The sequence below is a fragment of the Callospermophilus lateralis genome, chromosome 9 (genome assembly GCF_048772815.1).
Source record: "Callospermophilus lateralis isolate mCalLat2 chromosome 9, mCalLat2.hap1, whole genome shotgun sequence".
NCBI classification, from domain to species: Eukaryota; Metazoa; Chordata; class Mammalia; order Rodentia; family Sciuridae; genus Callospermophilus; species Callospermophilus lateralis.
The window spans coordinates 79,240,777-79,254,613 of record NC_135313.1 but is presented as its reverse complement, the minus strand read 5'-3'; the positions used below and the strand labels follow the sequence as shown (position 1 = coordinate 79,254,613).

The following is a 13,837-nucleotide window of genomic DNA, read 5'->3' as shown; positions in this document are numbered from 1 at the left end:
TACATTCTATCTGTGAGAGCCAGGAAGGACTGCAATTGAGTGTGTGTGTGTGTGTGTGTGTGTGTGTTCACCTTTTCCTACTTGCTATCACAGATAATGAGGTAGCAATACAGGGAGGAGGGAATCAGTTGCAGGAATCAGTTGCAGAGAATGTAAATAAAGAAGGGAGACATGTCTGATCAAATGGACAGTGATGGGACTGTGCCAGGGGAGGGGCAGGCACTGCCCATGTGAAATATTACTGTTACATGCCTGGAGACTGGTCTCAGCTTCTCTCCCCACTCCCACCTCTACCAGTACCAATTTTGTACCCTCGTAGCTTGATGGGTATGATAGATTGTATCCTCCAAAAATTCATATGTTGATATCCTAACCTCCAAGGTATTAATATTGGGGAAAGAGGCCTTTGAGAAGTGACTATTTCCCAAGATTTAGGGCCCTTATAAGAGTCCTGAGAGACTGTGCTTCTCTGTTTTCTGTTATGTGACGGTTCAATGAGAAGATGCCTTCTGCAAGTCTGAAAGAGGGTCCTCACTAGAACCTGACCATGCTGGCACTCTGTTCTTAGACCTCCAGCTATTGAATTGTGAGAAATCATTTCTGGTGTTTAGAAGCCCCAAGTGCATCTGCATCCTACTTTGTCACAGCAGCTCTGACTGGGGAACTCAGAATGCAGGCAGGGCAGTTTCTTCCTCAGGGCACAGCTGAGCCTTGATTCTCAGACCAGGACTTATGACTCATAGGCTATATTCTGCACAAGCCTGAATTCATTTCTGACATTGTCTCTTAAGGCAAGATAGCTCTGGGCATGTGCATGGTGGCTTAAGGAGAGGCCACACTCTGTTTTTATGCAGGCTTTTTACGCCACCGGCCTGGTTTAATTCTGCAGCGTGCCAGTTAAGGTCCTTAGATTGCAAGCCATAGGAATTGACCCTATCCCAGCTTAAGCAAAAAGAGACAGCATTAGAAGAATAGGAGGGAGTCACAAAATCCAAAGATCAGCTGATGAACCAGGTTCCACAAGCAGAAGCTGGGCTTGGTACACATAGCAGATCCCATAGGGGCCAGGCCGCACCTGGAATGAATCCTCTCCAGCTGTTTTTTTTCCCATGCTTGTAGTATAATGTTGGAGGAACAGAGACCCTGGATAGAAGAGGAATTCTGCGCTTGGTGGTGGCTTGGCTGGGGAAGGATAGGGTACTTTGATAAATTGTCTGATAGAGACTACATGCAATCCAGGGAGTAATTCCTCAGAAAGAGGTTGAGGTGCTGCTATGAGAATGGATGTCAAATGACTGAAAAGCAGCACATGGTCACTATAATTTGCTAGTGACATCTCGTGGGCCAGTCTTTCATCAGACCTAGAGGCTCTGTTGGCACTTGATCCTCAAGGAAATATGCTTGCCTACTTTCTTAAGGAACAGATGGATGGGGCGAGACAGTTGCCAAAAAATGGACTTCTCCTTTTAAAGCTTTGTTGATCATATGTGTGGGAAGGACTTGAACAATCCTGAATATGGGGATAGATGTAGATAGTTGGATTCAGAGTGAATTATGGCTTCCTGGTCACCCCTATCTCCCCTTCATCCATCAAGAAAACTCTTGACCGGAGGATGGGGAAGAAGGGCTGAAGAGTAGGGGCATGATGTTCAGAAGTGGTTGGGTCCATCATTCCCTGGGCTGCCAGATCAGACTTTATCATGCTCACCTCTGATACACTGAATTGGCATTTAAAAAAGAAAGTAAAGGAAGAGGAACTTTTTAGTAGGAGTTGAAGTCAGGAAAAGAAGGACCTGAAAATCCAGGTGTCAAGAGAGCAGGGAAATGACCTGACAATCTGGTGCATCTGCTGAGCCTCTTCTCTTGAATAATTAATGTAAGATTAAATAATAGAGTGGAGGTAGCTTTACCCTATCTGCAGAAATCATGCAAATAAATGATTTCCTCCCAGGCTGAGAAGGTGTGGAAGAACCGGTCATCTCGAAAGTCGATTTGTTCTCTAGGTTTAAAACCTGCCATACCAACAGGCATGGTTCAATAACTAGATAAATCTGTAACTTCTAGTCCAATTTGGGGCTTTATGGAGCTTTGGGACCAGAGTTGTTGGCATGCTATTTGCTCTCTCAGCATTAAATCTGTAGAAGACGCTGGCCGCCTTCTCAGATTATGATTATAGTGGATCCATAGAAATCAGCATTGTGTTTGAGATACCTAATTTGCCAGGCCCTCTTTTCTCTTTTTGAGAGCATAAGCAAATTGTAATAAAAATACTGACCGCTTGGAGAACCTTGTGGCCTGTTCAAGAGGCCCTGAATGTAAAGAGGGTGGGAGTCCCAGGTGATCAGTTTATTAGAAAATTACTTTGGAAGGGATTAGAGGATGTCTTAAGCTACTTACAGTATTTTTAGGAACTAGGGTGAGGGATGATATTTGTATGCAAAATAATCTCTTAAAGGAGTGCTTTTTAAAAAAAACAAAACAAAACAAAACAAAAAAAAAACACCTCACGATTATATAATGACATCTTGTAGCCAGCTGCTCCTACCCATCTGGCAACTTCAAGGTTTCCTTTTAGTTTCTTTGATATAGAAATTACTTACTGCTAGGGTTGCTACTGGCCTGTTTAATTGGTATTAAAACGAAACAACTCGTTTGCCAGATCTGCAGTGGTTTCTGGCGGAAGCTGTGAGTGACCAGCAAATCTCTGCCCTGGAGTTGTTGAGAGAATGCAATTACCTCTCTATGTTCTCCCGAGGTTTTAGGGACTCAGCTTATGAAAAGGATAACTAGCTTGTTGCTATTTCATGTGTGAAATTTTAATGAATTCCTGGCAGTCTAATGATTTTCTTTTTTGGAAAGAAAATAGAAAACAACAAAAAAAAAACCTATTTTAGAATTTTTAACTAATAGACCTAATGAGAATTTTTGATTAGTCTATCATTCTCGTCTATTGCAATTGATGGATTTCTATTTTTTGTAGAAACATTATTTATCCTCTCTGGGGGTTTTCTTTTTATAATTAGAATGCTCTGGAAGCCTTATAGGTATGCTCCAAATGAGTGCTCCTGTGTAAACACAAATCTTTTTAGTCCTTAAAGGTAATTACATCTGACAGTAGTAAATGCCAGAATGCTTATTTGAAGAAGGGGAAGGTTTCTGGTGGTGGGGGGGAAGCCTTTCAGTGTAGAAAATCAGATGCTTTACAGTATTATAAGCTCTTTCCTTACAGATAGCAGGCATGCGCCTGAGGGTCTAGGCTAAGAGATATCAACCTTTAATGCAGAGGGAGAATAAAAATAAGTGCTAATTTTTATTTGGTGGTCCTTCTCCCACTAGCAGATTTCAGGGCATTATTCCTCCAGGGTTTGTTTGCAGCTGTCTTCCTCATTACAATCAGTTATTCCGTAATCACCTAGCGGGGGCTTCTCCGGAGACTCGGTCCACTGCAGTGCAGGGAATATTCTTGATTAACATGGTGAGATTGCCATGGAGACAGATTGCCTGGTGTCAGGTCTTGCACGGTGTTGGGAATTTACAGTCCCCGACGTCTTTGTGAGCTGGACAGTGCAGTTATCAGGGGTGCTTCTGGAAGTCATTTTCTCGGTCCTTTGAAGGGCAGTGGTATTTGGGAAACCAGCTCTTGGTTCCTCTTTGGGCAGGAGCTGTGCTGCTTTTGTTTGTGCGTGTTGCTGCTTTGTTCTTCGCAGTCTGAACGGCTGCTGCTGCAAAAATAATCCTGACTGCCTGACCTTTAGAATACAGACTGGCAAGAGCTTGCTGTTTAGATGTAGCTTTGTGGGAGACATGTTGGTGCTTTGATTCAGAGAACTGTTCAAGAGAAACCAGAAAGTCTAGTATGGACTTCAAATATTGTTTTAATAACAATAAAAATAAACCTGAAAGAGACTTGCATAACTATATTGTGTGCTTTTTTTTTTTTCCTTTTTGGAACTGAGCTTCGACCACAAAGGTATTGTGAAAACACTAGAAACATTAATCTCAAAATAAGTAAAAATAATAATTTATCTGCCAAGCCTAAAATTTTGCACATTTGTCAGGAAGAAGAGGAGGTCTGAGATGGACTTTAAACAATAACACCTTTTCTGCTTTTTATATATACTGACTTCATCTATCTTTAGAACAACTGTGATGAAGGCATTATTATTACGTCTCTTATGCAAAAAGCAATCAAGAGGTTAAGCAGAAGTTTGGCTTGTGAGTCATTAGACCTGTAGCTTTAGCAGCCGCCAAAGAACTGGAGGTATTTATGAGTGTTCATTGATCACTTCCAGGGTCTTGTAGCTGCATTGGTTAGCTTGTTGGACCTCAGTAATCTAATTCCTCAATGGAGAAGAGTGAAGTTTTAGGGAGAGTTAGACCTATGACTTTTGGCCCGAATAGGTTACACATGCTGCTAAGATCACAGAGTTCATCCCTGACCCCTGTCTGCCCAATTGAGTCAAAAAACACACTGACAGCTCTTTAGTTCACCCCAGCCTCATGATATCAAAGCATCTTCAGCCATTTGGAACCAAAGAACACAGGGAATATGGGAATATGTCTTTTCCAGATGCTTTTGTTATCTCTTTCATGGAGTGACTTGGCCCCTGGATAATATGTTTATGGTCTGGCTGGTTTCTGGTCCAGTACAGTTAAGATTTTCACCTTCATCATGCTTACATGGGAAGATCAAAGTCATAGTGCAGTGGATTTCCCTGTCCCCAAATTTAGCAGCTCTACCTGAAAAGTTAGAGGTTCAGTCAGGAACTAAGTAGAAGAAGCACATTTGCCAAAATGTTAGTGGGAGAAGGATCCGAATTAGAAGGGAGGGGGAAGGGGACTTTAAAGTTTTAATGTAAGTTCTGTGTTGCTTGAGTTGTTTATGTTGAGAATGTGTCCTGAATTATTTGTGTGGCTAAAAAATGTCCTTTAATCCATCAATCCATCCATCTATCCATCCATCCACCTTACTGCTTTTTATGGCCCATGGATTTAGCCGACTGTAGAGAATATAGATGTTTAATTGGATGAAATCCAGTCTGCACACACTAAGGTTGTTGATGGATGTTTTAAGTCAGGAATTGGAACTGAATGAAATATTGATTTGGTTCAGGTTCAGTTCAAAGGCTACTCTTATATTCTGGTTTTGTTTCAGGTCAATAATTTTAGAAAAACTCTCAGGTATGGTGCAGTCTAGTTCAAAAGGGAAAAAGAGTTGACTCAGGTTCATATTCAGCAAAGCAATAGTTTTTCCTTCAAATTGCTGCTTCAGATGGATCTGTGATACAAAAGTGAAACCATGGGGTTAATTTTACCAGACATTGGGACCTACATACATACCATTTTGTCATTATCAAGTGAAGTAATGGAATGGAAAGCAGCAAAACTAAGCCATCACACAGTGTTTTGTTTATGTTGAAGTAAAGTGTAAAGTGGGTTCTTTGAGGCATGAGACATAGCATTACTGAAGGCACAGATTAGGATCTGTTCTACTTGTTTGTCTTTAATTCTCTCTGGTTCAGGGGAGTTTTCCTGGGGAACTTTCACAAGATGGATTTTATGGGCTGAGAACCTGGGTGAGGCATAGAACATCACAGACACTCACTGGCTGTAGTGAAATGAGTGTGAAGTTGGTGGTAAACATTGTGATGGAGAAGTGTTTGCTTTGGGTTTGCTTTCCAAGTAGATACTTGAGAGACACAGTTGAGCTCTGCGGTTTTCATTGAATCTGTCTCCATGCAATCTGTCTTTGCAAGGTGATTTTCTTGTTGGTAATAGCCATTGACCAGCTTAAGAATTGTACCTTTTCCTCAATTTGCATTGTCAAATTTGGCAGTGCTTCTTCTGAAGGCCCCAATAAACACTCCTGTGCAGACTGAGAAGTGGTGGGAAGGTTCTTTGTACCATATTCTGGGTTGGCTGCTGTTTTCTTTCCCTGGACTACCTGACATCACAGGAAACTATTCTGCTTGAACTCTCTAGCAGAGCCAATTAATTCTGACTTCCTAGGGGAGAGTGGAGCGGTGGAAAGTGTGTTCCCACAGTGCTAGTCGAAGCCCCCTCTTCTTCTGGTAGGCTCAGAGAGTCTTAGATTGGGAGGATTTAGGGCCTACAGTGTTCTATTTAAACAATGGTGTTGTGCTCCTTGATTTGGCTGTTTCTACTAATGGAACAGTAACATAATTAATTGGTAATTAGCATGCCTCAGAGGTCTGTTTCCCTTTGAATCCGTCACTAGAGAGAATGTGATTCTAAGTAAAGCCTCAGCATATTTCTCAACAAAAGCAAAGTATGTGCAAAAAATTTGAGGCATTGCTGCAAATTGGATTAGTTAAGAGCTTGTGTGGTCTGTGGAACCAGTAGGCAATGCATCAAGGGGGAGGGGTAGTCTTCTTCCTCAGACTAATTTTGGTCAATTAACTCTGACCTTTCTTATCAAAGAAAGAGCACAGACTAACTTTATACTAGAGCTCTTCCTCTGTGAATTTTTCACCAGGAATGACTATTTTTAGAACTCTTCCTGGAGAGTTGCAGGCTCAGTTTCTTTCATGTCCAATGCTCCTTGGCTGTGTTTTGCAGGAGAAGCTGTGCCTGAGGATGAGCAGATCAGTGCCAAGGACCAGAAGAACTTGGAGCCTTGTGATAACACGCCCATCATAGACAACATCGCTCCTGTTGTTGCTGGCATCTCTACAGAGGAGAAGGAGAAGTATGAAGAGGAGATCTCCAGTCTCTACAGACAACTGGATGATAAGGTCTGTAGCCAGAGGTTTACAGCACGCAGGTGCAGAGAGTAAAGATCCCAGACAGCGTCAACTCCTGTGGAAATGTGTAGGGTTACAGACCAATCTTGATGTTTATCTTCCTAATACTTCCTAGTTCTGGATCGCACAGGCTCAGGGAGTCTGATTCTTGTGAAATGGGAGTTTAATTGAAAGAGCAGGATGTTGGCTTAGACACAGGCAGGACCTATTTAGTCTTCGCCTCCAGAGATTGGACTTGGAGAAGGGGTGGGTGAGTGTGTGTGGCCTTTGCTTGTGTGTATCTTTCTTTCCTCCCTTGGCCCATCCCTCAACAGTTGCCCTCCAACTAGGATCAAGGATGGCGGCTCAACAGTGAATTTAATCGTACCTCTAAGGCCCTGGGATGGGAAGCTGAGTGCAGACTGATGGTTTACTTCATCTGTGAAGCTGTTTTCAGAGGCAGTTCATTGAAGTAGTTTGTACATGCTCATTGGGGATGTTTAATTTTATGACAAACTTTTGGGACTCAAATCGTCATGTAAATGCATAAGTTGGAATAGAGGAAAAGACACCTTGAAGAACATGGATCATTCATTCCCAATAAAGGTCGAGTTAGAAATCCCAGAGGCATAGGAAATGAAATTGGCATTTCACGTGATCTTGGCTTATTGCCCTTGGAATATTCTAAATCCTTTCAGTTCTTTTCATCAAGGTTGCTGATATTTTTAGTCTGATTTAATCTTTTCTGCTGTGGTTCAGCTCAGAGTGCTTGGGGACACCTCTGGCTTGGATGAAACAGCTTTGTTATGTTAAAGTCGCCATTAATCTTGGCAGGTCTCTCTCTTTGGGGTAAAGCTCAGAGCCTGTCATCACCTTTACAAGCTGAATGTGACTGGTTGCCCGAAGGAAGCTAGTTCTGCTTATTTGTGATTGTGGGAGTTTGCATCATAACCACAGCATTAAACTAGGGTCACCCCTTCCCTTTGGAATGGCCACTGCAGGTTTGGCTAGAAGTCCAATGTGCTATATCCATTGCACCACAGAGGTGCTTCCCCTACCCCTTCTGAGAACAGTCTTAATAAAATCTTCACTCCCTTGAGCGCGGGGTCACTCGCCCTTCATAGTTTGGACATACAGTCCTCTTCCTTTTCTACCCAGTTAAAGTAAAACCTGAAAGACAAAATGGAGATAACCAGTGAGTTAAAAGTTTATGCAATTTCTTGATTTCTCCTAAGAATTTCTGCTGTTTAAATAGCCAAGAAAGTTAGACTATGTGCATATTTTTTTCCTGTTTTATGATTAATGGGCTCAAGGGGTAGTTTTAGGAACCCACAGAGCATCTTAGATGAGATGAGGACCTGACTCTGCGTTCCAGGCTTCTGAGAATAGATGCCAGCCATGACTGGAACCGGCGTAGTGTGCCTTGGTGGCTGTAGAGCTTTCATTGATTAGCGTATCTGTCCTGTAGCCATGGGAACTGAGCCCAGAGATGAGAAAATGCTATGTCTGAGACAGTCACTTAGTGACCAGAGAACTGGCTCGAGGATCTCTCTCTCCTTATGGCTGGCCTAAGGCATTTTCATTTTTTCCTTTTTACATTTTTGTTGGTGCATAATATTTATGTATATTAGTGGGATTCACTGTGACATATTAATTCTTGCTTATGGCATAATTTAGTCAGTGTCATTGCTGGGTATCGGCCTTTTCCCTTCCCTCCTCTCCACTGGTCTTTTTCTCTGTCTGTCCTACTGGTTTCCCTTCTAGTTTTATGAGATTCTCTTTTATGCCCTCCAGCTTCCACATTTGAGAGAAAGCATACAACCCTTGACTTTCTGAGCCTGACTAATTTTGCTTAACATGTTGTTCTGCGATTTCATCTATTTTTCTGAAAATGACATTTTTTTTTTAATGGCTGAAAAAAACTCCATTGTGTATATGCCACATTTCCTTTTATCCATTCATCTGCTTACAGACACCTAGGCTGGTTTTATAACTTGGCTATTGTGGAATGGGTATGCATGCATTGCTATAATATGCTGACTTTAATTCTTTTGGATAAATACCAAGGGGTAGTAGAGCTGGGACATACATAAGGTGGTTCCATTTCCAGTCTTTTGAGGAACCTCCATACTGATTTCCATAGTGGTTGTATTAATTTACAATTCCAACAACAGTGTAAGGGTCCCTTTTCCCCCATGTGTTTGCCAGCATTTATTATTATTTATATTCTTGATGATTTCCATTCTAACTGGAGTGAGATGAAATCCCAGTGTAGTTTTGATATGCACTTCCCTGATGGCTAAAGATGTTGAACATGGGTTTTCATATATGTGTTGGTCATTTGTACTTCCTTGAGAAATGTCTGTTTAGTTCACTTGCCCATTTATAGATTGGGTTATTCGTATTTTTGATGTTAAGTTTTTTGAGTCTTTGTATTTTGGATATTAATCCTCCAGTGGATTTCTCCCATTTTGTAGACTCTCTCTCATGCTTTTAATTGTTTCCTTTGTAGTGCAGAAGCTTTATAATTTGATGTCTTTCTGTTTAGTAATGCGTGGTATTGTTTTCTGAGTTTTAGGAGTCTTATTGAGAAAGTTGTTGGTGCCAACATGTTGGAACATTAACCTGTGTTTTATTCTAACATTTGCAAAATTTCTGTTTTAATTCCTGGATCTTTAATCTATTTTTGAGTTAACTTTTGTCTAGGGTGAGTGGTGGAGATCTAGTTTCATTTTTCTACATATGGATATCCGGTTTTCATAGGGCATTTTCTAATATGTCATTTGCCTACAGCGCATGCCTTGATAGCCTGGCAAAGCACACAATGTGAGGATAGCACCTGTGGTCCACTGTAGGATGGTACTGATAGACGTGGGAGCAAACCGAGCCCCAAAGCCTCAGCCTTAGAGGGACCAAGGCTAGTGGTCTGCCCTCGTAATTCTGGGCCAGGACTGCCTGATCATGGCTTATCAACTGCTGTTCTTACGTGACCTCTCAAGATATTTTTAAGCTTCCGATGATGAAAGTGGTTAAATACCTTAAGAATACATGAGTTGGGGCATGGCATCTTTATGAACATTAAATAGTAGAACTCAAACTTTCTGGGTCTAGGTGAGACATTAACCCAGGGTAGTTATATGATTTATCCAAGTTCATATCACCTACAGGTGGTGGAGCTGGAACAAGGTTATGCATCTTCTGATTCCTAATCCAGTGCTCATCTCGTTTTGGCCTGAGTCCTTTAAATGAGAAACTGGTCAATCCCGGTGAATCTGTCTAGGCTACAGTGGGAGGAAGACTACCTGGGAGGAAGACTACCTAGTTTCCTCTTGGCTGCCCTCTGTCCCCCTGTGCTGTGCCTCTAGGGACCTAAAGACAGGTATCCCCAGTGTAGTGCTGGGTGGTAGGAAAGCACACACTGAGGCATCTGGCCTGCGACCCATCAGGCCTAGGACAAAGCCCTCCTAAGGGTGCTTTTCTCATCTGTAACACAGGGTCCCTAGCTCTTGCTTCCAAAGCTAGCAGTGGGGATTTCAAGTCTCTGGCACGCAGCAGGCACTCTGTAAATATTAGCTCCTTCTATTTTGGTCTTCTGGGTTTTGTTTGCTTGAGGGAGAAGCCACATCATCTGTGGTATTGAAGCGGTGGTGATGCCTAGGGGTATCGAGAGCAGTTACAACAGAACAAATTGGAGTTGGCATCCTCCTTGTTCCTAGTCACCTCTCCAATCCTTACTGTGCTGAGGTGAAATAAGTGTGAGCAGAAGTGTAATTTGATTACTTATTACACTAATTACCATTGCAGGGAAAATATCTTTATAATTTAGGTGACCAGTGACCTTTTAATAACCATGATCGACCTTTTCATAACCAGTTCCCTGTTTGTGGGGCTCTAAGTGTCATTTCATATATAAGAAAATTCAATATCTGAAAAGTGCTTTGAAATCTGCTTTCTGTGGACTAGATCGGAGTGAGCTTACTGTCCTGAGAGATATGCTTAACTGTAGAGCAAATGCACAGCAAACCTTATTCTGAAAGTTTTGAGTCATTTAAAAAATAATCACAATTGACTACACCAATTTCTTAGAAAATTGCCTTAGTAAAGTGTAAATGTAGTTTGGGAAATGTCTCTAGTGCAAATGATGCATGTCCTTTATAATAATCCTTGCTCTTCAGCCTTCCAGGTAGGGCCTAGAGGCCCTAGGTTTTTCTTCGTACCTTAAAAGTCTCAGTGTCCCAGCTTGTCACCTGTGAGGAAGGAAGTTTGCATCTGAGACAAGCACGTCTCATCTTTGAGATGAGCACAGTCTAAGAACAAAGCGTCCACTCCCTGCTTTGCTTCTTTTGTTGTTCCTATCACTTGGAGTGTTGTTTATTTGTCCTGGGGGAGAGATGGCGGCTCCCTGATGTTAAACTCCTGGGGTCTTTTATGTTAAGTTGTTTAATATTTATGTGCGGAGGAGCACAGATACAATTGCTCCTGGTAACTGACAAGCTAAATTTATAAGGTAGAACAGAAAATATGTCCTACAAAATAGTCTGCTAATTGGAGAAGTACCATTTTGAGGCCATTTCACCCTGGTATAATTTCCCCAATTCTCCTGCCAGTGATCTGGTTTGGGGAGAAAGGTCATTAGGATTTTACAGAACCACTATGAAACATGGATATAGAAAGCTTAGTGGAAACAGGGTCTTTTTGAGTAGTGGAGGAAAAACCAAAAGATGAAAACCAAAGAAAAAGGAGATGCAGAGTCTATGCTGTTGATTTTGAAATGTTCTTGCTCTTTGGAAAGCATTAGTTTGTGACAATGAGTTCACCTGATTTACACAGATGCATTGACCCCAACAAACAGGCTGGGAATTTCCATGGAAAACTGAGGTTCTAGGACCCAGGCACTCCAGTTCACCCCTCTTTGCCTCACCTCTGAAAAGGCAGAAAGCATAGTACAGGGTGTTTTTAAAATCTTGTTTTGTTTTTTAATGGGCTTTTGGTGAAAGCACATAGGGGTGGGACCTGGTACCAAGAGAAATCTAATAATACTGAACTGGATTTGACTCTGGGGATAGACCAAAGAAGTGTTATCAAATAGGATTTTTCTCCTATTCCTAAGAGAGAGGCAAATATGGAGCCAGGTTGTCGTTTTTCACAGGCTGTGCTTAAAATTTCCTTTGAAATCATGAAAATAGCCCATGAAGACAGTTTCTTTTGCAGTCAGGCGTCATCGCTGGCTGCTTCGCCTGCACTGGGGGTGGACCGCGTCTAGGGACAGCAGAGGTGTTTGTGCAGCATTGAGGGGTGGCAGTGGGTGGCCTTGCCTTTGTGGCAGCAACACCTAGTGGCAGGAAATGCAAGTGAGAAGAGCCAGATGCCTTTCTCACCAGTGACAGCCTGGGAAAACAAGCATCAATGCCTTTGGATCCCCAGCTGCCTTCAGGGTTTTTTAAAACTGAGGAAAAACAAGTTCCAACCAAGTGGGGAGGTCTGCTAGTGCCCAAGATGAACTTGCTAGTAAATGTTTTTAAAGTCTTAAGTAAAAGCCTCCATGTGAAAAGATGTGAAAATGCTGGTCTTTCCTCCCTGTGGCATGGCGGCTTTCCTGGTCACTGATGTGTTTGACCAGATTTGGGACATTGATATATTATGGTGCCGATGGTTGGAGATTCACTCCCTTATTGTTTGAATTAGGAATTCACTGTCAACATATTTGTGCCAGGAAGGATTTCTCCAAAGTTCCTTTTTGTTCCCAAGCCCCAGTTTCTCTGACTTCTGGGAGAGCAGGGATTGGGTTGAATGCATAGGAGCTCGTACTTCTCTGACTATTCAGATATTTCACCTCGCTGGGAAAGGTGGAAGAAGTATTCTAATTCTCCAAGGTCCCAGCACCATTTTCCACATCTTATTAGCAAGCTCCTGGTTGGCATCAGGTGTCCGACTGTCATCGGGAAACCAGGATATAAAAAAATGACATAACTAACCAAAAAAAAAAAAAAATTAACCATAATGTTTTGTTTCAGGATGATGAAATTAACCAGCAGAGCCAGCTGGCTGAAAAGCTAAAGCAACAGATGTTGGATCAGGATGAGGTAAAGACTACAATAAATTCTTTTATATAGAGTTCTTTTATTATTCTTTGTTGTTGATGTTTGTTCCAGAAATTTAATTTGTAAAGAATTTTTATTTTTAAATCACTGAATCATGTGGAAATTTCTTGGTATATTTCCTTTTGATGTCTGTTAAAAGCTGATTTGGGCTAAATTTAGAAAATAAATGTCTGACTTTGTAGAGCTCTGGGGTTTTGAGAATAAGTAACTGCTTGTTACCATCGGTCCTGGAAAAGCAGAGTTCTCTCTCTTGGTAGTTACGCGGCAAGGGTGGTTCTACTTTGCTTGGACCCAGCACTCAGGGGTCCTGCTATTTTAGGCTATTTTGAATCTGCATATCAGCTGGCTTGGGTCTTAGGTGTAGACCCTGTTTTCCTGCTTTCCTGTAGGGAATCAAAAGCAAAAACAAAATCAAAAGTAGAAGGTAGAGGAAGGGAAAGCAAACAGAAAAGGAGCCCCAATGCTGTGTTAGCATATATTTCATACACCTAAAAAGGAGGCAGATTGTTTTCAGTCTCTTCCTGATAGCATTCAATTCTGCAGTAAATGCCTTTTTGCATTGTGTTTGCCAAGTATTTTACAAACAGGAACCTAAGCAAAGGACAGCCAGCCATTCTATCAGACACAGACCATTAGTAATTCCCTTGCTGAGGATTGCCTGAGTACTTTTTGTCTTTGGTGCCTTAAGGTGCTTTCTGCTTCATTGATAGAAGGCTGCAGCTGGGACCCACGGTGCATTGACAGCAGGTGGCAGGGGTTGACGTCCCAGGTCCCAGCCCTCCACAGACATCATCATCTCTGTAACCATTTCCTTCCTCTTCTTCTTTGTTTCTTTTCATCTCTCCAGTGCAATGATTTATGCCTTCTGCCCAAACATTTCCCTCAGGGAGACAGTCTATGCCTTTGTAATTAAATGAACCGCAGGTAATTGATTTCTATCTTTCTAGCTGAGGTCTTTCACTGGCCCAGTGTTTCCTGTGTTCTACCTCCTAG

The 13,837-nt window shown here is 41.9% G+C and overlaps 1 protein-coding gene across 1 annotated transcript in view; it reads left to right on the top strand.

Annotated features, from left to right (window-relative positions):
* Positions 1-13,837, top strand: part of Kif5c (kinesin family member 5C) — a 137,117-nt gene that overhangs the window by 92,176 nt on the left and 31,104 nt on the right. Inside the window, exons 12-13 of the mRNA XM_076866131.2 lie at positions 6,580-6,755; positions 12,758-12,826. Of these exons, the coding sequence (XP_076722246.2) occupies positions 6,580-6,755; positions 12,758-12,826 (245 nt within the window). The remainder of the gene's footprint in view (positions 1-6,579; positions 6,756-12,757; positions 12,827-13,837) is intronic.